The sequence below is a fragment of the Myodes glareolus genome, chromosome 1 (assembly GCF_982192425.1).
Source record: "Myodes glareolus chromosome 1, mMyoGla1.1, whole genome shotgun sequence".
NCBI classification, from domain to species: Eukaryota; Metazoa; Chordata; class Mammalia; order Rodentia; family Cricetidae; genus Myodes; species Myodes glareolus.
In genome coordinates, this window is record NC_142026.1 from 129,445,775 (window position 1) to 129,473,036 (window position 27,262).

Sequence of the window (27,262 nt, forward strand, 5' to 3'; positions counted from 1 at the left end):
ATATGGGCTTTAAATATCAGAAAGCCGTCTATTGCTCACTGTCACACAGATGGCGTTAAGTGGTGTGTGGAGATCTTGCTCTCTTCCTCTGTGTGGAAATGAAAGATGGGACTCAAGAAAAAGCCTCTTGTTCCCAAACAGCTCTGGATGTGGCTGAAAGGAGGGCACTTAGTAACGAGGGAGGAAATGACGAGAAGGAAATAGTTTTGTGTCTGGGAGCCATGTGGAATTCCAAGATAAGAAAAACAGTTGCTAATTCGAGTAGAAAAGCAGGAAACACGATACACTTGCTTCCTTCTATGTAAACACAAGTATATGTGGGGTGTTGCGTGAAAATTAGCTTTCTCTTGCTGAGCCACAAAGGCATAGGCTCAAACTGCTTGTTTTGGACACGCTGGCTTCTTCTTTTTCTTGTGGACATTATGGCCAATAACACAACGAGTTTAGGGAGCCCGTGGCCAGAAAACTTTTGGGGTAAGCTACCTTTCCTTCACCACTTTTTATTTAAATTAAGATGCACAGATATTTTCTGCATATTTTGTTACAATGTTGGAAATTTCTGGGGCAGTTTGCTTGCCATAAATGTCTAGTGACCATTTTCATAGATATAGTTCAAGAAATATACTCATAAAAATGTTTTCAGAATAAGCTACAGGAATATTAAAGTAAGATCTGACAGAAAGTTTGGTTGGTATTAACAAAACTTAATTAGAAATCAAGAGATGTGGACATTTAGAAAAAGAAATACAAAGTAGAAGTCCTTGTTAAACGGAATATAACACAGGGGATTTTGTTGGAAAATTATGTTTTATTCGTCTGAAGCTGAAAGATTATTTCATGAAACCAAGGTGTTCCACAGAGGGTTTTGAAGTCTGTGTTTTTGTCCATGTTACTCTTTTTAATTTTCAAAGTCAATTTAAGCAACATGTTTGAACGACTCTTGGAAATAGTGACAAAGATAAAATGTGAAATTATGAACCTAGAAAAGAAGATGCAGTAATAACAACACGGTTACAATGGAAGCCTGTCACAAAAGGGAGAGAAACAATACCAAAGTGGGCTCTGGCAGAGGCTAACCTGAGCTCAAGATTGAATGTGCAGTGCTGCTAACCAGGAGCAGGAAGATGCTGAGGTCAAAACCACCACCCACTCCCGGCCAGATTTACGATACAAGAGCTGGGATGTGCAATGACACTGTCATGTCTCTGTGGAGGGAAATTGAAAAGTAAAGGGAATAATTTAAGTTAAATCCAGAAGTACCTTTAAAGGAACTCTGGAGTTGATTGAGAGCTGTATAACCCTATCATGTGCAAGACACATTTTTAATCATCTCGGAAAACTGTATCAAGCTACCTGCTGTGATTGGAGCTAGGGCTTTGGAAACTATTTGGTAAATGCTGAGCAGTGACAGCAATCTGGCCCTGACAATCTGACTTATTTATCTCTGACCATGGGTATTGGCATGAAGGGAATTAACTTATTATTTTTATTAATTAAAGTGCTTGCTTCAAGCTTTACGAGATTTGATGACACTGTAGTAATAAAGTCGCATAGTAAAATTACTGAAAAATAAGTTACTCCTGCAAATTCTAGGTAGACATCAAGAGACAAGAAACCTTTGAATTCTGGATGGTCTAATGTTACATTTGTGGAAATTATACTTACTGTCCTCACTTATATTAAGTGCTGAAAACCAGCTAGAGGGCATCTAAGTAAACTCATCAATAAATAATAAATTATTCCATAGATCATTCCAAGAGTAAAAATTAACGCAGAAGAGCCAGTTCTGTCTTTACAAGTCATTCAAGTTGACTCTACATTTATATAGGAAATATAATTCATTGCTCATTGGTTAGAGCACAGGTGATTTTCACTAAAATAAATCTTAACACCAATAAGATGTTCATATGTGGTCTATTCCTTTATCCTAGCATTTAGAGTCTTACTAAGGAAATCTGTGCTTAACAGGGATTTCGCGATTCCTATGTCAATAATAGGTATTAATGCTCCCTTCTCTTGACACGGAGATACGGTGCAGGATAAATGAGAATAGGGAAAACCAAGAGGCTGTTGTCATCTTAAATCCTTTTAAACCAAAGCAAAAATGGTGAACCAAAAACATGTTTGATGCTTTGGGTGAAAGAGGTGAAAGATTGCATTATTATATCTGGGGTCAAAATATAAAATGTAATTATAAATTTAGTGCATGAAATGTAAACATTTTGTGATATATAAATGTCAGTCTTTCCTATTTTCATTTCTGCTTTGCGTCTGAATTGATATCTATTTTGATCACCGGTCCCCTTAAAATATTAACCTGAAGATCATGCACAGTGCGGTGGAATCCAGCTTCTGTCTCCAAAAGTACTCTTTTGTGTAGCCCTGTGAGTTAAGAGAATAAGTAAGAAATGTCATAGCCTCAACAACTCACACAAGGAGCCATAGGAACTTCTTAAACTTAACATACTGAAAAGCAGAAAAACCCCAAATAACTTTCTTGTTTACTTAAGGAATGAAAGAATAGGTAATGCTATTCCGCTGCAACACAAGGACAGCTGCGTTTGTTCAATGCTATCACTCAGTCAAAGCTACTGAAAGTCATGCAAGCCCTAAAGCCCTTGACGTCAGCCACAAGCAAGAGAGGCCTGAGACTGGCACCGCAGGCGGCCCCACCTTGCATTCCCCCTCTGCTCAGTGTAATGCACATCCCTTCTCTATAACCCGTCCCGTAAAGGCAGCCGGGACCAGAGACCCTCAGATTCCATTGGGCTGATGACGATGTGTGGCTCAAGCCTTCTCTTGGTACTGGGGAGTCTCCACGTGACTTCTGTTCTGCTCTGCTGCCCTCTCACTGGGCCGTTGTTGCTGCTTTTCTCTCCCCTTGGCCAGCGCTCTGAAAACCTGAGGCGGTGTATTGATGTTTGGGCTTGCACTTACTCATCTAATCACCCTCCCCCAAAATATGATCTCTCCCTTAAAAGGATTGCATTCAGCAGAGAAAAATGTAGAGCTCAGTAAAAATCAATAAAAAATAATTTAAAAAGGATTGCATTCAGGGAGGTGATTAGGTGTTTCTACATAAACAAATAGAAGCCTATAACTAAATCAATAAATAGTATCAATAACTTCTGTTTTTTATATATTGTCATTATATTATGACAAAATGACCAAGAATGAAAATATGCCATAGAAATTAAAATATGAAATGGTCTCTGAATCATTTTTAGAAAAAAAGTGGAATATTACCTACTCCTAGAAAACCAAATAAGTTCCAAATAAAAAGATAATTCCAAGGATAACAGTCTGGTCATTCATTTCTGATATGTTAACTCAGCCTTCTTCAGTTCATACATAAACTCTGGGGCTTTGACTGCATTTATTAGGAAACATATCAAGATGATACAGGCAAGACGTTGTCTGAGAATTTTGGGGGCACGTGGGAGAGCTGTTATCAGCAAATGTGTGAAGCTAAAACACTAGGATTTGTTTGCAAAGAAACAAACGGCGGACGGAGCATTCGTATGTGGAAATTCCAGGAACAAGAAATTCTGTTCTTGGAGAACAGAACGAAAGCAGACGCCTGTAAGAACCTGAATAGCAATGCAGAAGTTCGTGTTACTATGACAGCCCCTCTTGTTCAGGGGTGACTCTAAGGCTCCTCACCTCCACTTTCTTTGGGTTTCTCTGTCAGGTTGGAAATAGCTTGTGAGGTCTGAGGATGATGGCTGCTTCTGGTACAAGAGCGAGTGGACCAGGAGTTCTTGACCAAGGTCCTCTGCTGACATCTACTGACAAGTGTGCCTCCTCGGCTCTGGGGATGTGTTTCCCTCCCCGCCTTCATTGAAATGTAAAGCCAGGTTCTTGTGATCTGTGCACTTCTGGCTCAGAACGAGATTCTTCTTTCTTGTCAGACTTTCTGATCAGTTGACTGACTCTCATCCCATTGCCTTCTGGTTTCTCTCAGTGCATAGAGCATCTTTCACAGTCTCCTACAGCCCTGGAACTTCAGGAGCCTGACTCTTGTTCTGTCCTTCCGACACCCAGTGTTTCTCATGGGGGGGCTTTGAACCTTTCTACCTGCGTCGACCAGGAATCTAGGAGTGGGTACCAGCTACTGGGATTCCCGAAAGGATTGGGAAATGGAGGAATGGCCTCATTTTCCAGAGCCCTCATTGCTCATACACCGTAAAACTCTTGTCTTCTCTCTCCCAAACTTCTCTTTACATTGCTCATGGTGACTCATTCTCTTTCCTGCTACTGTTTCTGGAAAACACTAATATTTTTGAGTTCTTCAGACTTCTAGGGTTTTGAAGCTGAACAGAAAAAGAAACAAACCACAAACACCATCTCAGTTATAAAGCACCTTGTTATTGTAATACAGTGCTGACTTTCAAAAATGATGCTCTAGTATCCGTGTTTAATGGTTCATTTAACAGTGTAGGAATAGAAAACCTACTCCTGTGCATTCTTGCCTATCGCCTTAACCCACGCTGGGGTATTGGAGGGTTACAAACTGATTTGTTGGGAATCTAGGGCTGCCAAGTAGTAGGATCCTTAGTGAGGATTACTCAGTCTGTAAAAAATGTTATGCCTCAACCCATAGCAAATGAGGTGCCCTAGTCTGTAGAAAAGATGTGGTTTTTAGGGGTCTAGAAAGCAGATGAGATAATATGTTCACAGGGCCTTGGGACGGTGGTGGAGCAGGCATGGGCAGTTCATGGGTCTCCATAATGTGCTCTCAAAACAGCAAGCAAACATTGTCCATTTCTCAAGCTCACTTCTTCAGCTGAATATAAAAAATTTCTTCAATGGTTATGCATCGTGACATATGAATAGCCTTGTAATTATTTCCATTTGTCTGTTATTTAGAAACTTTGAAGAACAAGTGTTTACAAATGTAGATTCTTAAGACAGATGTGTCTGGGTTCCAAGGGAGATTCAAGAGATCGCATCTCTCACTGGGTTCCACAGAACTGGGGTTATTATTGAACTGGAGCTCTCAAAGTTGTATGTACTTCTCTGTGCATCCCTTGTCTCCAGACTTCTGCACTGAAATCGTGACAGCTGTCTGTTTTTATTAAAATTAAGTTGGATTTGGATATTAATGTCATAAAAGCCTTGTAAAACAAGCAAAAAGTATTTATTAATTTTGAAATATCTGGAAGAGTTTATGTAAAATTGAGTTGGTGGTTATTTATCATCTAAAATAGTCAGCATTTGTGGCATTACATATGATAGTTCTAGCTGGGAGTTTGAAAATAACACATTCATTTAAAAATTATTTTTAAGTGTGTGTGTGTGTGTGTGTGTGTGTGTGTGTGTGTAGATAGGTACCCACATAAGTAATGTTGTCCCTGGAGTTCAGAGGTATCAGATCCCCCAGAGTTGGAGTTACAGGTGGTTGTGAGCAGCCAATGTGGGTGTGTGGGTGCAGGAAACCAAACTGAGGACCTCGTCGAGAACAGTGAACCGCTAAGTCATCCCTCCAGCGCCACATTCCATTTTTTCTTTAGACATCAGAAAGCCGCTCAGATTTTTCTGACTCTTATTTTTTAGTTTTCTAAGAATTTGCCATTTGAATTATATTTTCAAATATACCTTGTATAAGTCATCTATACTGTGTTGACTTGTCTTCTCAACACTTTATTATGAAAATGTTCACTGGACAAAAACGTTTGAAGAATTCTACAGTAAAGACTTATCCATTCTGGGTCTCCCTTATTTCACTTCCTATACTGCCTTTCAGATTCTTCTATATTGTTTTAAATTGCAGAATTTCCTTTCTTTGTTCTTTTGAGGTTCAGTAATGCACCTCCATTATTATACACTATTCATTCCTATTCAGACGCTGCTAAATAACAAAGGCTAGTTTTGAGAATTGCATTGTTTGAAATTTTTGCCACACAAACATTACAGACTGCACACACACACACACACACACACACACACACACACACACACAAGTCAAGATGTCTTTTACAGTGCTTGGTGACATTGTCTTTTGAAACCATTGTCATAAAGGTGACAGCAAGGCACCAAGCCATCATTATGTTACTCGGGACTCTGCAGGTTTCGTTTCCTCAACTTATTCTTCTGGCAGTGGACATTCAGGTTGATTTCATGTCCTGAGAATTGTGGTCAAGTACTATTAGACAAAGCCACACCCAGATTTCCCAAGCCTGTGTTTATTTGTCCACCATGCTATTCAAAGTGTCAGTGCTAGTATTATTGCCTTTAGTAATTCCTTTTTACCATTAAAGACAGAAGTCAGCTTCCCTCTTTTCAAATCTGAGAACAGTTATAGCTTGTCATGTATAGACATCTGGTTTTCTTATTTTTCAGGAGTAGGAACTGAACCATTTCCTGTAGTGGGGAGGGAGATCAAACTGGGTGTAAGAAGTGGGTCAGGACGTAATTTTGGGATGAGGAGACCTCAGCATAAAGTTGGGTAATACCTAAAAAAAAAAATAGGAAGAAAACAAAAGAGAAAATAATAACCATGTAGATATCTACAAACATATTTTTTGAAAGAACAAATCAGAACCAGGCATGAGCCCTTGATCAGAAGCATATTTGGTGAGGAACAAGAGAGAGGAATCAGATGGTGAACTCAGCTCATGGGGGCAGCAGCTCTCAGGTAGGAGACCTTAGACCACATTTAGGAGTTTGCTTTCGCTCTAAGCATGGCGGGGGATTGGAACAAATGTGCAATGTGGCTGAACTTACTGCATGATTGAAAAGAGAGGGCAGCTGGATACATGGTCGAGGCTGCCAAGGTGAGAAGCATGAAGCCCAGCTGGAAAAGCTGCAATCTCCTGCCGCCTGTGGTGGCATTGGAAGAGCAGCAGCATAGACGGGGGGAGGCTGAACCCCGTTCTGTTAAGCCCAGGGGAATTTCTCAGATGTGATCCACATAGAAACTTTTATCCATTACGTCATCTGCGAATTGTGACCATTCTCGTTTCTGTGCGCTGGAGTCTATCACCCCAAAAGCCCTTTTGTCACAACCTTCCTATCTCTGAAACCACCCTCATCTACACTTTAGGAAGTGGAGAATGGGTGATCTATTTCAGGATGAGGTGAGCCTAAGGGTCCCTCAACTGTAGGGCTTTGGATGTATTAACCAGCGTTCCATTTTAGAATCAGCTATGAAAATCACGTTGGGACACTGCAACAATTCAACAGTGGCCCACTAGATGGTGGCCTCTACCAAATGTTCGCACCATTTACAGTGTTGAGGTTGTGATCGTGATATCTGAGAATGACGGTCAGCTGTAGGACCTTCGAGCTGGAAGGAACAGTAAGGGAGGATGTTTAGCATCCAAATTTCTGAAACTTCTTTATAATCAGAGTTTTAGATTTGGGGGCATTGTTAAAGTTAGGTGTGAATCATGTTATACAAATGTAAGACAAAATTTTTAGGTTCAATTATGCTTATTTGATTTTTTTAAATAATATCTGACTCTATGAAATCTCTGAGAACACTGAATTTTGACGCCGTGACTTCTTATTTTTGTGAGGCAGATTTCGGAACAACGGTACTGGGGTCAGTAACTTTGCCCTAAATTATCTTAGACTTCAAAAGCCATCTCAGAAAGAACTTAGTTTATGGTTTATGTAAATGTTTTGGAAAACTTTGATATAAGTATATGTAAAGAGAGCTGCAATAACAACAAAGACAGCTTTGCCTCGGGACACCCCTGTGGCAATAGGAGGCAAAGGGACACAATAACATAAATCCTAAAGTTAGGTAGTTAGTAGTGATTGTGCTTATGCATTTATTAACCTTTATTTGTTTTGTTTTGTTTCTGTATTCTCGATTCTCTATATGCTACAGCAAGAATCTGGAAAAGGGCTTGACATTACAAAATCTAGTTCCCCCCCCCCACCTTTTAAAAAAAGAAATCAGTGAGATTAAATAAACCCACTAATATTTATTCAATAGGGCTGGGTCTGCAATTGTGTGACCTTAACAACAACGAGCATTTGCTAATCAATAAGCACTCAAAACAGAATTTTGTTTTAAAAAATCAGGTAATTAGCTCATGATTTGGGGCTGACAATTCAGCAGGGGTCAACAAGATGGTCTTTGGTTTGCCCCACGTTTCAGATGAGGTTTGCCAGCACCTGAATGACCTAGAGCTACTCATTCCTTTGTCATAAAAGGATAGCAGGCTTTAGGTCAGAACCATAAGGATAATACACAGGACAGCCCTGTATCTTCCATTGGCCACCACACTAGCTTGGCTTTATTCTTATGTCCACCATAAAGAAGTCCCCAAACCAACCAGGGCGGAAGTGGAAAGTCACTGCCATTTAGACACAAACTTACAAAGTTTCAATTCCATTGCATCCCATTGGTCAAGTGAGTCCCACTGAGAACTCTTAGAGTATGGAAATAGACTCTACCTGCTAACGGGATTACAAACAAAGAACCCATGCCCATGACCCCAGTAGTAAAACCTTCAGATGCATATTTCTAGTCTATAGCTCTTTACCTGCAGAATTCTTGTATAGGCAATTTAATATATGCCTTGACTTTCGACTTAACATTAGCTCATTTTTGTATGAGGAAGACAGTGCTTAGAATAGTTTTTAAAAAATGAGTTCCCCAGACTCAGAAATTTATGTCCACACATAAGGAAAATTATATGAGAATGCACAGAAAATTGGGGGGAAAAAAAGCACAGGTTTTGAGATAGAAAGCAAAAAGCACAGTTTGGGGTTGGCTCATGGAATGGCAGATGGAGAGGGTTCTGAGCAGTAAGTTGGAAGGAGTTTCAACAATATAGAGGTCTTTCATGTAGTGTAAGGGCTCAGCTTCTCCAATAAATTCATGAAGAAAATGCTTTCAGTTTCTAAAGGGCATCCAGGTAGCACCCGCATTGAGGGAATGAGCTGATATGTACATATATGTATTTGCCTGCAGAAGAAATCAGAGCAAATCCAAGCTCGGTGAATTGGAGCTAGTATGCTTTGGAAAGTTTGTGGAGATTCGGAAGGTGGGGTTTTATTGTCACAAAACAGACACGAGAGAAGTATGAGCTGGAACCCGAGGAAGAAGAAAGAGCCCAGGCATCTGTCTGCATAGGCTTTGTCATCGTGGAGTCAGAGATCCGAGAGTCTGGGTGTTTAGGAAAAATGGCATAAATCAGTCAGCCCTGCAGATGGTTCTGCCCCTGAACTTCCTGCCTCTGACAGAGTGCAGGAAGTGAGGTGCCATAAGACTGCAGGTGGGAGATATCAGTGTGACAGAGCAAAGCAGACAGGGGGAAGCATTATCATCATCGCTGTGACGGCCTCCTTTCCCAACGGGCGCATTAGCTCTAATCGTAATTCCAAAGGAAATGAGCTGTGGACATTTGCGGTTCTGTAAGAAAAATTGCTAAGTTAAAGTCGAGCTTCAGTGAGACTTTAATTTCTAAAGATGATAAACACGAGCAAAGTGTTTTTCATAGCTTTCTGTTTAAGTAAGTGGAGCCCTGATCGTTCTCCATTTCCCTAATTCAAAGCATGTTAAAATTCAGAACCCATTCTGTGAATTACAGTTCATGTTCTGCCCTGTGTTTTTAAATGAATTGCCTTTGAAATTAGAGTTACTGGTTTACTGACTATTCTTTGTTTCAGAGGACCTAATAATGTCCTTCACTGTATCCGTGGCGATTGGACTTGCCATCGGAGGATTTCTCTGGGCGCTTTTCGTGTTCCTGTCTCGCAGAAGAAGAGCCAGTGCGCCCATCTCCCAGTGGAGTCCCACCAGGCGACCCAGGTCTTCCTACAGCCATGGCCTCAACAGAACTGGATTCTACCGCCACAGTGGCTGTGAGCGCCGCAGCAACCTCAGCCTGGCCAGTCTCACCTTCCAGAGACAAGCGTCTCTGGAGCTGGCCAACTCCTTCCCCAGGAAATCGAGCTTCAGGGCTTCAACTTTCCATCCCTTCCTGCAATGCCCACCGCTTCCGGTGGAAACCGAGAGTCAGCTGATGACCCTGCCTGCCTCCACCGCTCCATCCGCCATCAGCACCCTGCACAGTCCGAGCAGGCCAGACTTCCGCTGGTCCAGCAACAGCCTGCGGATGGGCCTTTCCACACCGCCCCCGCCGGCCTATGAGTCCATCATCAAGGCATTTCCCGATTCCTGAGTCTGGACGTTAGTTGTTTTTAATTCTTTTTTTTTTTTTAATTTTGTCTCTTTTAGAAAGGAAACGATATATAGGGTAAACAGAATTTTTGAGGTCATGGCACTAATGATTGATTTCCTAAGTTGGTAGTTTGTGAAAGCTGAACATTACCCTGTAAGGCAAAGCTTCTTTTAAACACAGTTTTCTCGCTGATGTCCCATAAAAGTATTTTTTTCTCAAAAAGTTCTATATTTATGTATTTTGAATTGAGTGTGAGGCACTGAGTTAAAGATACTGATTAAAGATTCTAACATACAAATCATACATATTTATATGTTTTTGGTTAAAAAGACTTTAGATGTTTGTTGTTCCGGGTTGCAGTCCCCCTTCACTTTCCCGCGTGACTGCCGACAGACAAAAGTCACTAAATGAAGGAACTTTAATGTTATTCTCTGAGTAGTGAGTGACTCAGTAGCATCCTAAGGATCTTAGAGATCTTGAAGCTCTCGTGATGTGTGTACAAAATCCCGTGATTCTACTCAGTTATGAATGAGAATCCAGCAAAATAGCTAAGCCCCACTGGTGTTGTAAGATGGTTCAGTTTGGACATTTCACTGGTTTTTTTTTTCCCCAAGACGGACTCATTTTGTAGTTCCTGGACTTAATAACATGAGGATTTAACATGGTCATTGTAGTTATTACCAAAGCAACAGCACCTCCAATTCTTTTGTCCTAAGCAGAAGTTTTTATTTCACATCAAATTATGTTTTTCTTTCTTGGAATTGAATCTCGTGGCTAAGAAAGCACTTTATCTAGAGTAGTGTGGTGTGGGAAGCCTAGCCTGTGGGTCATGACTCTTTTGGGGGTCAAATGGCCCTTTTACAGTTACTGCATAAGACCATCCAAAACCACAGATATTTACACTATAATTCATGACAGTAGCAAAATTACAGTTATGAAGTAGCAACAAAAATAATTTTGTAGCATGAAGAACTGTATAAAAGGGTCACAGTGCTGTTAGGAAGCTTGAGGACCACTGCTCTAAGGGGGAACTTCCCTCTTAACTCTCTGGTCAAATAAAGATTGTTCTACAGAGAGAGAGAGAGACAGTCCACAGTGGAAACATGCTGCCTCTCTGAAAAGCAGTTCCTCCCGGTCACCTCAGCCCCCAGGTACCATGCCCCGGGTGATGCTCTATGAATTCTGTCTCCCCTCCACTAAAGTCTTTACAAGGTGACTAATCCAGGCCCAATGGTCATTGTATCAGACATCAAGAGGTAGAGGCTTCTTTAATCTGGGAACCAGAGACTTTCATTGCGCCAAGGATAGGAATTCACTGGGAGATTATTCAGAAGCTGATCCATCAAATATTTAGCTTGTGTTGTTGTTTATTCTTCTGTAGATTTGGGTTTGTGCTGATACCCACTGGTGCCAGCTAGTGGTGTCTGATCATACCTCAAGAATATAACTATTTGCGTAAAAGATACCCTAAAGAATATCTTTATGAGTTTCATATAATTGGGACTGTGCATTGTTCCCCGAGAGAAATTATTCTTCAAATTATCTACCCAAATACCCTGTAATTAAATACGAAAGAGAAGATGGAAGGAAAAAAAGCACTCAAAACAACAAGCTGTGAGGAGAGCCGATGTATTGGCAGCTGACTTTTTTACTAAGGAAAATGTAAAAGCTGTAACATAGCCCTGGTGAGACTGTGCGAAAGCACCAGCTGAGCAACAAGGCTAATTTTAGGTTGCGTGTCATCCTCAGTGTTTAACATGAGGATAAAAGAAGGCATGGTTTTTATCAATGATTTAAACTACGAATGAAAACTGTTCCCATCTCCCAAGGGAAGGAAATGAGAGCAGAAGTCCTCTGGCTCATTTGGCAGAACGCCTGCTAATTAAGCCCCAGTTATAAAATGACCAATAGGAGTATTTTATAAATATTGTGAATTGTATGAAATGTGAAGTTAAAACCAAAGCTGGAGATGTTTTTAGTTGTAATTGTTTTATTTGAAATGTTTTATCAATTGTGAAATAAAACTGATAATCAATTTCAATTCACAGTTAATTTCTTGACTAATAGAACCACTTTCCATCAGGAAGTAAGGAATTGGGCTGGAGAGATGGCTCAGAGGCTCAGAGCACTGGCTGTTCTTCCAGAGGTCATGAGTCCAATTCTCAGCAACCACATGGTGACTCATAACCAACTGTACTGCATTCAGGCGCCCTCTTCTGGCCTGCTTTTCAGGCATATATGCAGGCAGAAAACGGTAAACATAATAAGTACGCAAATTTTTTTTAAAAAAAGAAGGTGTGTGGTGGTGTTTCAATTGCATTTTAATAAAGACTGCAGATCTGAGAGTAAAACAGTTCCACTGGTCAGCCTTACAGACCAGATTATGGTAACACACGCCTTTAATCCCAGTAGCCACACTAGTTGCCAGAGAAACCAGGCGGTGCATGCCTTTAATCACAATGGTGCACGCCTTTATTCCCAGTCCTAGAGAGGATTATAAAATGGAAGGAAACAGCTCTCAACACAGTCTCATTCTGAGATTCCAGGAGACAGGATCGCCATTTCAGACTGAGGTCGAGGTAAGAGCCAGCGGCTGGCTGTTTTGCTTTTCAGATCTTCAGGCAGTCTTTATTAATTAAAATACAATTGAAATGTCACTACAAAAGGGTTGGTAAAAATAAATGTCAAACAGAAAAATACATAACTTTTGAGAAAGAGTCTCACTATTAGTTTTGGCTGACATGGAACTTGCTATGTAGAGCAGGCTAATCAGCAATTTCCAGGGATCTGCTTGCCTCTGCCTCCTATGTGCTGGGATTAAAGCCTTGCACTACCATGCTTGCCTTAAAAAGATATAATGAAGAAATAATGTGGAGTTTAAGAACTGTTAATTTCCCTTGGTATGGTGGCACACGGCTGCAATTCCAGAACTAAGGAAGGTGAGGAAGGAGATTTCATCATGACTTTGAGTCTAGCCCGGATTATACAACAAGATCTAAAGATTAAAATCACAGTAACAGTTATTAAATAAAAACATCTGGTAAGTCGCTGTAAATGAGTGTACCAAGTTCTTTTCCCCACAAAAACACCTGGCAGAGAGAAAGTGATAGATAATTTTAAAAAATAATAACAAGTATTTACTACAGAAGTTAATATTTTTTCCTGAGAAGGCACCTGTGAACACTCAAAATATTTTAGTCACTTTTTTGTCTACTACATTAGTTATTTATTTATAAGAGTCCATACCAAATCACTGTTAGCAAATGTATGAAGAAAAGAGGGCCCCTTTCCATGTTTCTGGTGACCAGGTGTATCGGGGCTGTCTAATGAGATGTACAAAGAGCCTTGAATAGACTGTGTGCCTACAGTCCTAGGACTTGGAAAATAGGGGTAGAAGAATCAGGGGTTCAAGGTCATTACCAGCTATATACAGGCTAAGCTATAGGAGATCCTGTCTCAAAAATTAAATAAAGCAGAATAAGATCCCTACATAGACCTCAGCATGCCTAACACACACAAAATTTCCTGTAAAGGAAGTTCCGATTTATTTTTAAGCAGACCAGTTCTGATATAACAGCCGTGTACAACGGAAGCAGAACAGTTTATAACATGGTAAGCAACTGATCAAATTTATTGAGTTGTCCTTTGAGGCAAGAAATGGCTAAGAGGAAGGGAGAGAGCAGGAGAATTGCCACCACCGTTGGTGACATAGAGGGGGAAAGGGACTGAAAAGGCGGGGCCATGGAGTAAAGAGACTACCTTGTCCTTTGAACCACCCCTATTCCTGAAGGTGACAAATGCCATTTTAGGACTCTATCACTTGAAAAAAAATGATCCCCAGCTTGTTAAAATGACAATAAATGAGAAGCTCATTCTCAGGGTGTGTCCTGGTTTAGCTCCTCTCTGAGTCAGGCAGACAGAGCCCTCTCCTGGGAACACGTTCTTTAAATCTTTCAAAACTTCTCTCAAGAGTAAGGGGCTGTCCAGGGCTGGCAATGGTCTTGGGACGAGACGCCTGTGAGGATCCCAGCCTCTGATTCTCGCCTTTCCTGGGTACTGTGATCCTTTATTTTCTAAGCAAGGGTAACCGGGTGCCCTGGGGACACTGTGACTTTTACAAAGCCATGTGGCAGAGTCCCAGTTCCAAAAGGAAATAAGAACACAGCTGCAGAAAGGGATTCATTTCCTTCGTGGGATTCCGTGGCAAGGGACCAGCAGACTAGAATGCAGCTGGCATGGGATTTTTGCCTTTCTTCATTCACAGTAAAGAATTCTCATGGGCACTGACAGAGGGGTGAGCAACTGCGGGCATCTTTCTTCTCTTCCTCTTTAAAAACCCACAGAGCAATCACTTATACGTTCCCATGTAAAACTTTTGTTTTCCTTACAAGGTAGTGGTATACACATAGTGTTTTTCCAGGGTCCATCTACCTTAAGTCTATTCCTGCACTGAGATAATGTAGGGGCACGCACTCCACTTGCCTGAGTTGGTTAGAAAGCCAGGAGTCTCTGCTTAGCTGTGACAGAAGGGTTGCCATCTCTGAGACTGAGTGTAGACGCTGTTTACGACGGAACTTTCGATATCGTAGGTGGCACTTCCAAAGCAGATTGCACAGCCGAAACTAAGTAAGAGGCAGGATTCTGTTGAATCTTCCTTTCTTGGGCAAGTGAATGGAAGGCAGCCATGGGAAGCTCTTACCCATCGAGACTGTTTGAAGATACACCAAGGAAACAACTGATCATGTTCTAAAAGGTGTGACCAGGAAGCTAGGGTGGGTCACTGCAGCCAAACTTTGGTTGCCTGTAGTTTGTCCTCCACAACGGTTGGAAATAACCTTAGAAACAGACATAGTTATGAACTCTGGGATTCCCAGAATGCTAGGAACATCATGATTCTAGAGTCTTTATAGAAAACAAAACAAAATAAAACAAAACAACAACAAAAAGCAAGCTATTCAAGGAAGCCCGTGCTTAACTAAGCCTGCTGTGGGAGGGCTGAAACCTAAACTAATTTCCTGATGATGGTGGGGACAGAAGGAGCTGGACTTGTCCACTCTTAATGAACAGAAGGCAAATGGTGGAAGCATCAGTGCAGTCTGTGGTGCTCACAGCCAGATGTGCCTTCAACGCTGAAGACCCAAGTGAGATTGCTTTGATAAAGTGCAGAGCAGCGTCTATGCTGTTGGCAGAAATGGCTCTGAAGATCAGTGGGAAAGTTATCGCGAGAGAAATGTTAGGAAATTCAATAACAAAATTTAGCGAATTTCTAGATAGAAAAACAAACAAACCAAACCTCAAAAATGTCGGTAACCCTGAAAGTAAGGACAAACAACCCAAAACAACAGAGAAAAGCCCTTCTACTAAAAATCCTCAGCGGGGGGGGGGGTGGGGGGGGTGGGGGGGGTAAGGAGGGGAAGAGTATCTCAGTTTGCACTACAATTGCCTGATACCCTTGAAGGCCTGGCTGCCAGGCAGTGCCAGGAAAGCAAACACCGGCACTCCAAACACTAGGGAAATGGAGGCAGGAGGAACTGAAGTTCAAGGTCACCTTCTATTACACAGAAGGTTTTAAGTCAGCCTGGAATACACGAGACTCTGACATCTCTCTTTCTCTCCCCTCCTTTCTCTCTTCTTTCCCGCCCTTTCAACAAAAAGAATCCACAAAAATAAGACACATTAGAGTTTTGATGATGGGTAATGAACAGCTCAGAGACACCGTGTGTCATCACTGAGAACACCTCACATGTGTGTTTTGAAACAATCAGGAAAATTAGGAGAAAGGGCCTATACCATATGAAGTATACATGGACACACACACACTGTGCAAAGCTACAATTGATTTACTATGATTCTTGGAACAAACACTTCTAAAACTTTAACTGTTTCGTACTGTTACTAGAAATGTGCCAGGGATTCAAGCGCCAACCTCGTTTTCGCGTTTCTCTCTCCCTGCTCCCATCTCCTCCCACTTCTCCCTCTGCTTCTCTCAACCCGTGATCTCATCTCTTCGTTTGCTTCATATAGTGCAAGAAAGAATTTTGGTCACATACTAGTGGACAAGATGAAGCCGAACACTTCCAGAATGACTTTGTTGGACAGTGGAGGAGAAAGGTGACATAGAAAACACAGAACATTGACTTGGTCCCTCCCGTCACTTCTCAGATCTGAGTTCCTACAACTGACCGTCTGCTCGTCCGTGGTGAGAACAATCACTACACCCAGTGTATCTCACTGCTTAGGTAAGGGAGCCAGTTTAGGGTTAGCAAGAGACTTGGCTCTAGAGGGGTTCCCAGGTGTCCAAGGGGATGTCCCCCGCTAGGTTCTTGGGCAGCAGAGGAGAGGGTACCTGAACTGGCCTTCTCCCATAGCCACACTGATGAATATCTAGAATATCACCATAAAACCTTCATTCTGCGATGGATGGAGGTAGAGACAGAGACCCACATTGGAGCACTGGACTGAGCTCCCAAGGTCCAGATGAAAAGCAGAAGGATGGAGAAGAAGATGATCAAGGAAGTCAGGACCACAAGGGGTGAATCCACCCACAGACGGAGGGACTGATCTAATGGGAGCTCACCAAGGCCAGCTGGGCTGGGACTGAACAAGCATGTGATCAGACTGGACTCTCTGAATGTGGCTGACAATGGGGGCTGACTGAAAAGCCAAGGACAATGACACTGGGTTTTGATTCTATTTCATGTACTGGCTTTGTGGGAGCCTAGTCTGTTTGGATGCACACCTTCCTAGACTTGGATGGAGAAGGGGAAGGCCTTGGACTTCCCACAGGGCAGGGTACCCTGACTTCTCTTACGACTGGAGAGGGAGGGTGGAGGGGGAGTGGGGAGAGGGGGAGGGAAATGGGAAGAGGTGGAAACTTTTAATAAATAAAAAAAATCTCTTAATAAAAAAAAAAAAGAAGCCTGTTGACCAAGGAAGTGGGGTTTCTCCAGCATGTTTGGGAACCTAGAGGCAGGAGGATCAATATCTTCCAAATGACTGAAATCTTAAGAAATGATATTTAAAAGCCCATTTCTTCTGTAATAATAAGAACAAATGATTAAAGTAACCCACAAAAGAGGGGAAAACATCAATAAAGCATCAGTCATGTTGAAATTCTTCATCCTTCTGCATCATGACGCCTGACAGCATCTCCCTCCTTCCTATGGCAGGGGTGATCTAATTATCCTTTAGGTACAGCAGCAAGTTTCTATCAAATTCCCAGTTCGATATAAATAATGCTAGGTTGGATTATGAGAACCTGTCAAACCGCTTCTAAAAACACAGAGGTTTTATGTGTGTTGCTTTGCTTCTAAAGCTTGTAAACTGAAAACTATGTACATAAGAAACACTTTACTAAGAAATTATGCTAGCAGATGACCTGTTTTCAGGAAAGGAGCCACACAAACAGATACATTACAGGTCATGCAGCAAATGGTAGAAAATAAAAAATAGGAACAGAAATAAAAGGTTAAAGTAGAAGATACCAGATGCAAAATTAAGTCAATTATATTCATTCCTTATAAAAATTAAATCTGATCCAGGCAGTGGTGTTGCACACCCTTCGCACTAGCATTCAGGAGTCAGAGGCAGGCATATATCTATGAGATCAAGGTCAGCCTGCTTTTGAACTAGAACAAAGCTGGTTCCAGGACTGAAGACACAGGGCGATCGGTAATGAAAACTCCCCAGACTATCTTACAAAAGATACAGCTTTAATAAAACAGAAGGAAAAACTTACACAGAGTCCCACCCATCTGGAACGCTGGATCCAGGCCAGGTCGAGAGGGAGAGAGACAGGGCAGGGGCTTTCACCCGCCAGGTTTATAGGTAAACTTTTGCCTTAGGGCAACACGCCCCACGAACAGAATGTGATTGGCTGAACGCCCCTATCACAGGACAGCCAAGGATACACAAAGAAACCCTGTCTCGAAAAACAAAAGGCCAAAACAAACAAACAAACAAACAAACAGAAAATTCAATCTGATGAAATATATGCAGGCACTCCAAATGATACACACTTTTGTTCTAGCAGAACTTTCCAGCATAAGCCAATATTAAAAATCTTACTTAAATTGAAATGGCTAAGCGAAGTTGAAAGTAAAGGATTATGCAAAAGGATTGAGAAAATAATAGTACAGCCACCTAGCATGTGTGAATCCCTAGGTTCCATCACCAGACACACACATACACAAAGTTTTAAATAAAATTTCAACAAACACATAGAAATTTTGAATGGACTTCTAGCAAGCAGAATAATGGTCTTCACAGTATCAGGCCTTTATATTTGAAACCTATTAATACAGTGCTATTGAGAAAATGCTTTTAGAAGATGGGATGAATAATGTGCTAACACAGGTAAATTATTATCAAATTGATAATATAGTCAGTTAAAGATTTGGGCCTTTGCTTTGGTTTGTTTATTTTTTTAGACAATTTCTTACTACGCAGCATTGGCTACCCTGTAACTCCTATATATACTAGGCACTTGAACTCACATAGATCCTCCTGCCTCGGCCCTTCAAGTGCTAGGATGAAAGCCATGCACCATAATACCCAGAAGTTAGTTAGATTTTTGAAATGGAGAGACTTTTTTTCCTATATTTATTAAGCTAAATATTTTTTCTCCAATCATCATCCTTTCTCTCTCTTCCCCTTCTACCCTCTCCCGTGGTCCCCATGCTCCTAATTTACTCAGGAGATCTTGTCTTTTTCTACTTCCCATGTAGATTAGATTCATGTATGTCTCTCTTAGGGTCCTCATTGTCATCTAGGTTCTCTGGGATTGTGAACTGTAGGCTAGCTTTTCTTCGCTTTATGTCTAAAAGCCACTTATGAGTGAGTACATATGATATTTGTCTTTCTGCTCTGGGTTACCTTGCTCAATATGATGTTTTCTAGATCCATCCATTTGCCTCCAAATTTTAAGGTGTCATTATTGTATTCTGCTGTGTAGTACTCCATTGTTCAAATATACCACATTTTCCTTATCCATTGTTTGGTTAAGGAGCATTTAGGTTGTTTCCAAGTTCTGGCTATGACAAACAATGTTGCTCCGAACACAGTTGAGCACATATCCTTGTGGTACAATTGAGCATCCTTTGGGTATATACCCAAAAGTGGTATTCTGGGTCTTGAGTTAGGTTGTTTCCTAACTTTCTGAGAAATTGCCTTACTGATATCCAAAGGGGCTGTACCAGCTTGCATTCCCACCAGCAATGGAGGAGTGTTCCCTTTACCCCACATTCTCTCCAGCATAAATTTTCATCAGTGTTTTTGATCTTGGCCATTCTTGTAAGTATAAAATGGAATCTCAGAATTGTTTTGATTTGCATTTCTCTGATGGCTAAGGATGTTGAACATTTTCTTGTCTTTCAGCCATTTTAGATTTCTCTTTTGAGAGTTAGTTCTCTGTTTGGCTTGTACCCCATTTTTTCATTGGATTATTTGATATTTTGATAACCAATTTCTTGAGTTCTTTGTATATTTTGGAGATCAGACTTCCATTTGATGTGGGGTTGGTGAAGGTCTTTTCCCATTCTGTAAGCAGCCATTTTGTCTTGTTGACCATGTCCTTTGCTTTACAGAAGCTTCTTGGTTTCAGGAAGTCTCATTTATTAATTGTTTCTCTTAGTGTCTGTACTACTGGAGTTATATTTAGGAAGTGGTCTCCTGTGCCAATGCATTCAAGTGTACATCCACTTTCTCTTCTATAAGATTCAGTATGGCTGGATTTATGTAGAAATCTTTGATCCATTTGGACTTGAGTTTTGTGTATGGCAATAGATATGGATCTATTTTCATTCTTTAACATGTTGATAACCAGTTATGTCAGTACCATCTGTTGAATATGCATTCTTTTTTCCATTTTACAATTCTTGCTTTTTGTTAAAAATCAGGTTTGTAGATGTGTGGATTGATATCTGGGTCTTTGATTCAGTTCCATTGGTCCTCCTATCTGTTTTTATACCAACACCAGACTGTTTTCAGTACTGTAGATCTGTAGTAGAGTTTGAAGTCAGGGATTGTGATGCCTAATGTAGGGACTCTTATATCTCTATGGTCCCTAAGCACGATTGGAAATGTCATTACCAGAAAAACACAGGGACATTTACCACAGATATGAAGGTAATATGAGGCCTGAACAGAGACATTACAAAGGCTGAATTCAAAGACTAGAGTTGCCACAAGCCAAGGAACACTAGCATCTACCCAGACCCCAGGAGAGATACAGATGTGTACCATGTGTGTCAAAATGAGAGCTGTGTGCCTGCTTGGCTCTGCCCTGGCTATGCACAAAACCTTCGCTCCTGTGTGCATTTAGAGACATTCGAGAACATGTTAGAACACACTATAGACACTTTCTTACCATATTTTCTTCATGCCTGGTTTGGTCATTCTATTCCATCTGATGTTTGCCTTGGGCAACAGTAATATTAAACAAGGACTGTTGGTTATTTTCAACAAATGTTTTTGTAAAAGTTAGTGAGCTCTGGATGGAATTGGGGAAGGACAAGCCCTGGAAATGGGACTCCCGCAGTCAGGTCGGATACTGACTATTTATGGAACACAGGTCTCTCTCACTTACTTAAGCTTATTTTGACTTCTCTGCTGACTGGCAGGCAGCTGGTTTTAACAGACACTGTGATGTCAAATCCGATGACTTTCAAAGCCGTCATAGAGATGATAAGAAGGACCGGAAATAAACAAATTAAAATGTCATGAAATTCATTGTTCTTATAAAGATTCCGTCATTTTTCTTTGCTTCTTGAATCATTACAAAAATTTAGGTTCATTTTCAGATGACTGGCCAAGTAGACACATTGTCCCAAGTGTCCTCAGAGTTCATTATTGGTGAGACATTTTCCAGAGCTCAGTCCATCACTCCAAATGCTTCTGCTTATTAATGACTTGGTCTCCAGACAATCCTACTCTCAAAATCTGCTGGGACACAGTGCAAGTGTCCCCAGCTATTAGAAACAGGCTCTATCAGGCCTTCCTTAGAACAGCATGGGGACTTTTGGCTCTGTTTCTCTCCTGACATAAAGTGACATGTATGGACGGCCTGTTGGTAACTTTTGATGGCATACACTTCCTCAACTAGGGTTCTCTAGTGAGATGGGATTGTGGGATATTTGAAGATGGTTTAAAGGGCACCACCTGATTACCAGGTTCTCAAATCTGGCTTATACCATTTCAAGGATTTCTGATATTCAACACATAAGACTAGCTCTCCACCTTCACTGGATACATTTCTTCTGCAAAATGAACAGAAATTATTGTCTAAATTTTTCCCAAAGTGATTTTAAAGTGAAAAAAAATCCATGTGTTATACAAATGAGGGCAAATTCATTGTTTGAAACAAATTCATCTTTTGTGTTTGGACACTTCAGTTCTTAACCAGACAGGGGTAAATGTAGCTAATGTTCTTGGGTAGGAAGGGAGAGGGGACCCATCTTGGTGGCTTCTGTGTTCTTTTCATTTTCTTCATGTACACTTTCTCACCAACCGTTCCATGCATACATTTTCTTTATCCGAGACACTCTGGGGCTGTTTCCCACAAGCTTTGACATGCTTTTGAGAAAATGTTTCATTCAATTGGGTTAATTCTACCCTAAGGTATTAACCTAAGCGGTGTGGCTCTGGCCTTTGACGTGATCTTCCTGAGTGACTCCCGATTACTCACTCGGGCAGATTGTAGACACTCCGTCTCATTGAATCTGGGCTATCTTTGCCAAATCAAATCTGCAAAGTTCACTTGTGATTTAATGCATTGTTTTTGAGTCATCTTGACATTCTGACTTCGTAAGTGTAAACTGAAAACTGCGTTTACTGGAAATTTGTTTTCAAAAATAAAGCAACATATGCCAGAGCCCTGATCTACGGATGCTTGATAAAATTAAGTGATGCCCATGAGAGAATGCTGCTGAAAGAAAATTTTAAAAGGAAATTTATCTGTGATCTCTCTGTGGTACATGAAAGAAAAAGACTGTGTTAAACACAAGGAGAAAACATCCAAGGAAGATCACAAAGTGCTGTAGTGGAGAACGTATTTCCCCGGCAAACAGAATAACAGCATGAAATACTAGTGGCAGGAACTTACCAATGTTGAAAGAACTGGACAAGAAGCTTGCCTTTATTTTAAAGGTGTGAATATTACAAACAGACAAATTTCTTGGCTGCTGAGCTTGTATTGTATTAAGAAATCTGTGGACCCAATTCGGTGGCACACCCACACCTGCAACTCCAGCACATAGGAGGTGTAGGCAGGAAAGATAAAAAGATTCCGACCAGCCTGGCCTATATAGTCAGAACCCAAATCAAAAAGAACCAATGTAAACTGGTAAAAATTGACAGAACCTTTGGCATTCATGGAAGACTCTTTCTGTTAATGCAGGCAATTAAAAATGAACACTTGCAAGTGAGTAGCCTGAGCCCATACTTCACATTTTCCAGACCCATGTATTCTGATGTTCAATGGCAAATAAAATGTCTGAATAGAGCCGAAGAGTAGAATTTTCATTGTTGGCATTTATTCGCTGTATAAAAATATAGGCTCCTTGATTACATCTTCATAGATGTCCACCACTGCACTTGACCCACACTCATTCCCACTACCTCTCTAGTCCCCGCTTCTCCCTTCTACTGGCCTCTTCCTCTTCTGAAAGGTTGTCTCTTATACATTCATGTCATAAATATGCATACATGCGTCATATATATGCATACACATATAAGAATGCTTTATATATTTCACATATGAGAGAAACACGAGATATATGTTTTTCTGCATCTGGGTTACTTCCCTATCATGGTCCCCATTTCCAAATTTTTTTCTACAAATGACACAATGTTATTTTTCTTTAACGCTGAATAAAACCAAAGTTTTTTGTGTGTGTATGTGTGTGTGTGTGTGTGTGTGTGTCTACCTGCCACATTTTCCTTATCCATTTATCTGTTGATAGCCATCTATACTGAGGCTGTAGGGTGGTTGTTGTTATAAACACAATCTGTGGATAGCTGTGTTACATGATGACTCAGATTCCGTCATCTGTACACCTGGGAGTTTCTGCCTCACAAGCTCCAAGGCAAGCAGTGGGCTGGGGACTATAGCTCAGTGTTATTTCCAGCAGCTATGTGCACAGTCCTCATGTGCATGCTTGTGCACATACACACACATGCACATACAAACACACTTTAGCAATTTGTATTGAATTCAAATAAACTGACAACAGAAGTTACCTTTTTTCCTAATCATTTCCAAATTTTAATATTATAAAACCTTAAAACTTCTATTCACTTGATTGTTTATATTGAAAGATATCAATGGAATATTATACCTACCTTTTATCTTCTTTTTATTTCTTTCTTCTGTCTCTGATTCCTTCCCTCTTTGTACTGCTGAACTATAATGTATAAAATGCTTCTACACACAGTACCACAAATAAGAAATAGAGACAAAGGTAGGATCAAAAGCAAATAGGTAGTATAATAAATGAGATTCGTTCTCAAAAAACTGTCTTCCACACTAAAGCTTACTAGCCACGGACCATAACACAGCTCTTGGTATTCTAGAAAGGATAGAACAGATACATCACAAAGCAAAATCAAAACTTGCATTTAAGACAGCAGAGTTGTCACTAATTGAAGTTTACCATAAAGAAACCTATGTGCTATAATAACAGAATCCTAAAGAATTTCCTCAGAGACTCTGTAGCCCAGGAGTTTTTGGCAGTGGTGATCATTATAAAGAACAATTGAAAATAATCACACTGCAGCAGTGTCTTTGCACTGAGGTCTGTGGTCATAAAAGGGATTTCCAGACTTCTTCGGTAGACTCAAAAACCCAAAGGGAGTTAACTGGGAGCAGTTTGGGGATCCTTCAGTGTGTGGACATTAGTGAGTCTTTGTGGGCATGGTTGTGTTTTCTGAACTTTCAAGAACCATGCTTTGTAGAGGTCAAACGATGTCATAAAGTTATACACCCTCCCTGGTATCTTTTTTAAAAAGGGAACTTTTCCCAGGTGTGTATAAAAACCAGCTTGAGTTTGTGCCATGTCTCATACCAAAGAACTTTCTGGATGTCACAATAAATATTAAAGCCATCACCCTAAGCTACAGCCGGCCACAGTAGAGCTGACCTCCTCTTAGAAAAACTGGCTGAAGTGTTGATTTAAAACCAAAAATTGGAAGGTAGGCATAGGTGCAGTCATAGGAGAGATACAGATCTTCACCGGAAATAACAGGAAGTATGGAATTCCAGAGAATTCAAGTACATAGTATGCTGCACACAGTTTTCTGTGAGTAATTTTAAAGCAGGCATAACCAATGGGTAACTTGGACATTGCAAAAGAAAGAGTAGAATAATTCATCCACAGACTGTCTGGCTTTGAGCAATGCAATTTCCTTGGATATGCTAAGATAAATTGCTCACTAGATGCAGTCCTTTGTAAATGAATGAGATACCATGTCGAATGGGACTATTAGTTCTAAGTAAATTAAAAGTTTTCTTTCCAAAGACAGAAAGTTGGGCTAGAAGTATGTTAGAGTCTCAGCTAGATCATAAATATAAGAATTACCAGAAAATCTGCTGTGAGACTGTATCTCCTTGTAATGACGGAGAAGCTACACCCATGATACTTCCTAACAACATGGCTGCCTAAACAAGACCTGAACAAGGGCAATGCTAACACACATGTTAATTTAGAAGGGAGGAATCTCACAGGTAAATATGACTGCTGAGGGAGAGAGAGAGAGAGATAGAGAGAGAGAGAGAAGACAGGAAAAGCTCTGCCTGCCCCTTCAGAGGAACGGCAGGAGAGTGAGTGGGCAGAGTTTGTCTCTTAAAGGAACCTTTGCATCTGCATTCTGACATAGCCATAGGATCCTAGGTTGGCTAGGGTATTACATGGGTTCATTCTGCCAGGAGACAGGAACCAGTATTATGCCCGAATCCCAACAGACACTGCACACATTATATTTTTTTTGTGTGTGTGTATGTGTGTGTGTGTGTGTGTGTGTGTGTGTGTGAGAGAGAGAGAGAGAGAGAGAGAGAGAGAGAGAGAGAGAGAGAGAGAGAAATAATAATTAAAGAGAAAGAGGCCATCAATTTGAGAAAGGGTTTTTGGAGGGAATGGGCATGGGAGGTCTTGGAGAGAGTAAAGGGAAGTGCTAGAATACTTTAATTAAAATTTTTGATAAAGAATGTTAACATAGGGGGCTGGAGAGATGACTCAGTGGTTAAGAGCATTGCCTGCTCTTCCAAAGGTCCTGAGTTCAATTCCCGGCAACCACATGGTGGCTCACAACCATCTGTAATGAGCTCTGGTGCTCACTTCTGGCCTGCAGACATACACACAAACAGAATGTTGTATACATAATAAAGAAAGAAAGAAAGAAAGGAAGAAAGAAAGAAAGGAAGAAAGAAAGAAAGAAAGAAAGAAAGAAAGAAAGAAAGAAAGAAAGAAAGATAAAATAGCAATAAACCAGGCTTGCGCCCTGAAAGAATAGGTCTTAGCCCTCTCCTGTATGTTTTCTGGGGATCTCATGAACAAGATGGTTAACCATGGTTTACAGTGAAGACAGCCTAACTTCCTACAGGCTCATCTCGAGAACTACCCAGTGATCTCACCTAAGCTGATTAATAACTCCACAAGGATAATAGTTTTAAGAGTCACCTAAATCCTGCCTGTGGTTATTGTAAAGACGATGAAGGGCAAGTCTCCCTTGAGAAGCTGACGCCTACGCTTGGGTATGTCTTACTCTTTCCTTGGGCATTTCTCCATCTGTTACCCTCTGTGCTTAAGATCCATGATCAAACCGTCTTTCCATAAACACTCATTCCGCTTCCAAACAGAACGCGTATTGCCTAATGTTTGTGCATAAATTGAGATTTAGTGGCTATCTGTGTGTTAAGAACACTATTGGAACTGTGTTCTCACTCTCTGCGTAGCTGTCACCATACACCCACGACTCTAAGTTTTGACAGTGTGTGTAAAAATGGCCGTTCAGGATTCGAACCAAGACAGTGTGGTTAGCACCTACTCTATATGTTTACAAAAGAATGTTTTATTTCCACTTCCCGCTGTTTTGCCCAAATCCGCAAAGTCCCCCAAAAAGTCAACAAGGAAACCGAGTCCTGTATGTAAAAGTAAAGAGCCTTTATTTTATGCAATTTGCAAACTCAGTCCCTCAGCATGTCCAACGTATTGGAATAAACGGCGAGCCCCGAGCTCGGTTAGAATTGGTTTTGATAGTAGTAAAAGTTGGGGTGAGGGTTTTTTGAGATTTAGGACCCCTGATTGGCTGACATTTGTCTAGGGGTGTTCTAGTGAGTGTGTGCTGGCAGGTCTTCCTATCTACAGAGGTTGGAATGTTAGGCATTTTCTTTGGATGGTCTCTTCTTGGGTGGTGCTCAGGTAATCTCAGTTTGTGGTTCTTCCTGCAGCCAGGTATTGCTTCAGGGTAAACTACTGAGACTCAGGCCTCCATTTAAAATTATCTATCCATAGACAAGTCCTACTCTGGCAGGTGATAATGGTTGGAAGTAAAGAACTTCCTTTGGGTGATCTGTTCATATTTAGCTTATCATGTCTGGCTCCTACAACCTATAAACGGAATTTAGCAAAAAAAAAAAATAATACTTCTCTGTCATTTAGAATATTGAATCATTAAAGAACAAGCTTTCTTTAAATAAAAATATCTCTACTGACTTCTCCTAGGAATAACTAAATTCTTTTTTCCGTCCCACAAGAATGGGTGTTTATTCATTTTGCCATATCCTTCCCATAAAATAACTAAATTCTTGAGAAATTACAATACATTTTTGTTGAGGGTTTACCATGAAAAAAAAATGATAGCTTCTCCTTTTCCTTCATAGGACCCTGGCTCAATTTTAAAAAAAAAGCAAAGGATAATGCAGCTGAATCAACACAATGAAACATTATTTATACACTAGAGATAATTATAAAAATAGTGTAAGTGCATAGAACATATCTGTCTGGATGCAATGGAAGGATGGCTGTATGCCTTTTTACAATATTTATTTTTGACGGTGCATTTCAACAATTATAAAAGGAAACACAAAAGGTGGAAGCTGTCGTATTAAATATTTTGCCCGTTTACCT

At 40.7% G+C, this 27,262-nt stretch overlaps 1 protein-coding gene across 1 annotated transcript; it reads left to right on the forward strand.

Annotated features, from left to right (window-relative positions):
- Positions 1-294: 294 nt before the first annotated feature.
- Positions 295-12,183, forward strand: Myct1 (MYC target 1). The gene is made up of 2 exons (XM_048419905.3): positions 295-474; positions 9,628-12,183. Exons 1-2 carry the CDS (start codon positions 423-425, stop codon positions 10,140-10,142), a joined length of 567 nt encoding a protein of 188 aa, XP_048275862.1. The 5' UTR covers positions 295-422; the 3' UTR covers positions 10,143-12,183.
- The last annotated feature ends 15,079 nt before the right edge of the window (positions 12,184-27,262 follow it).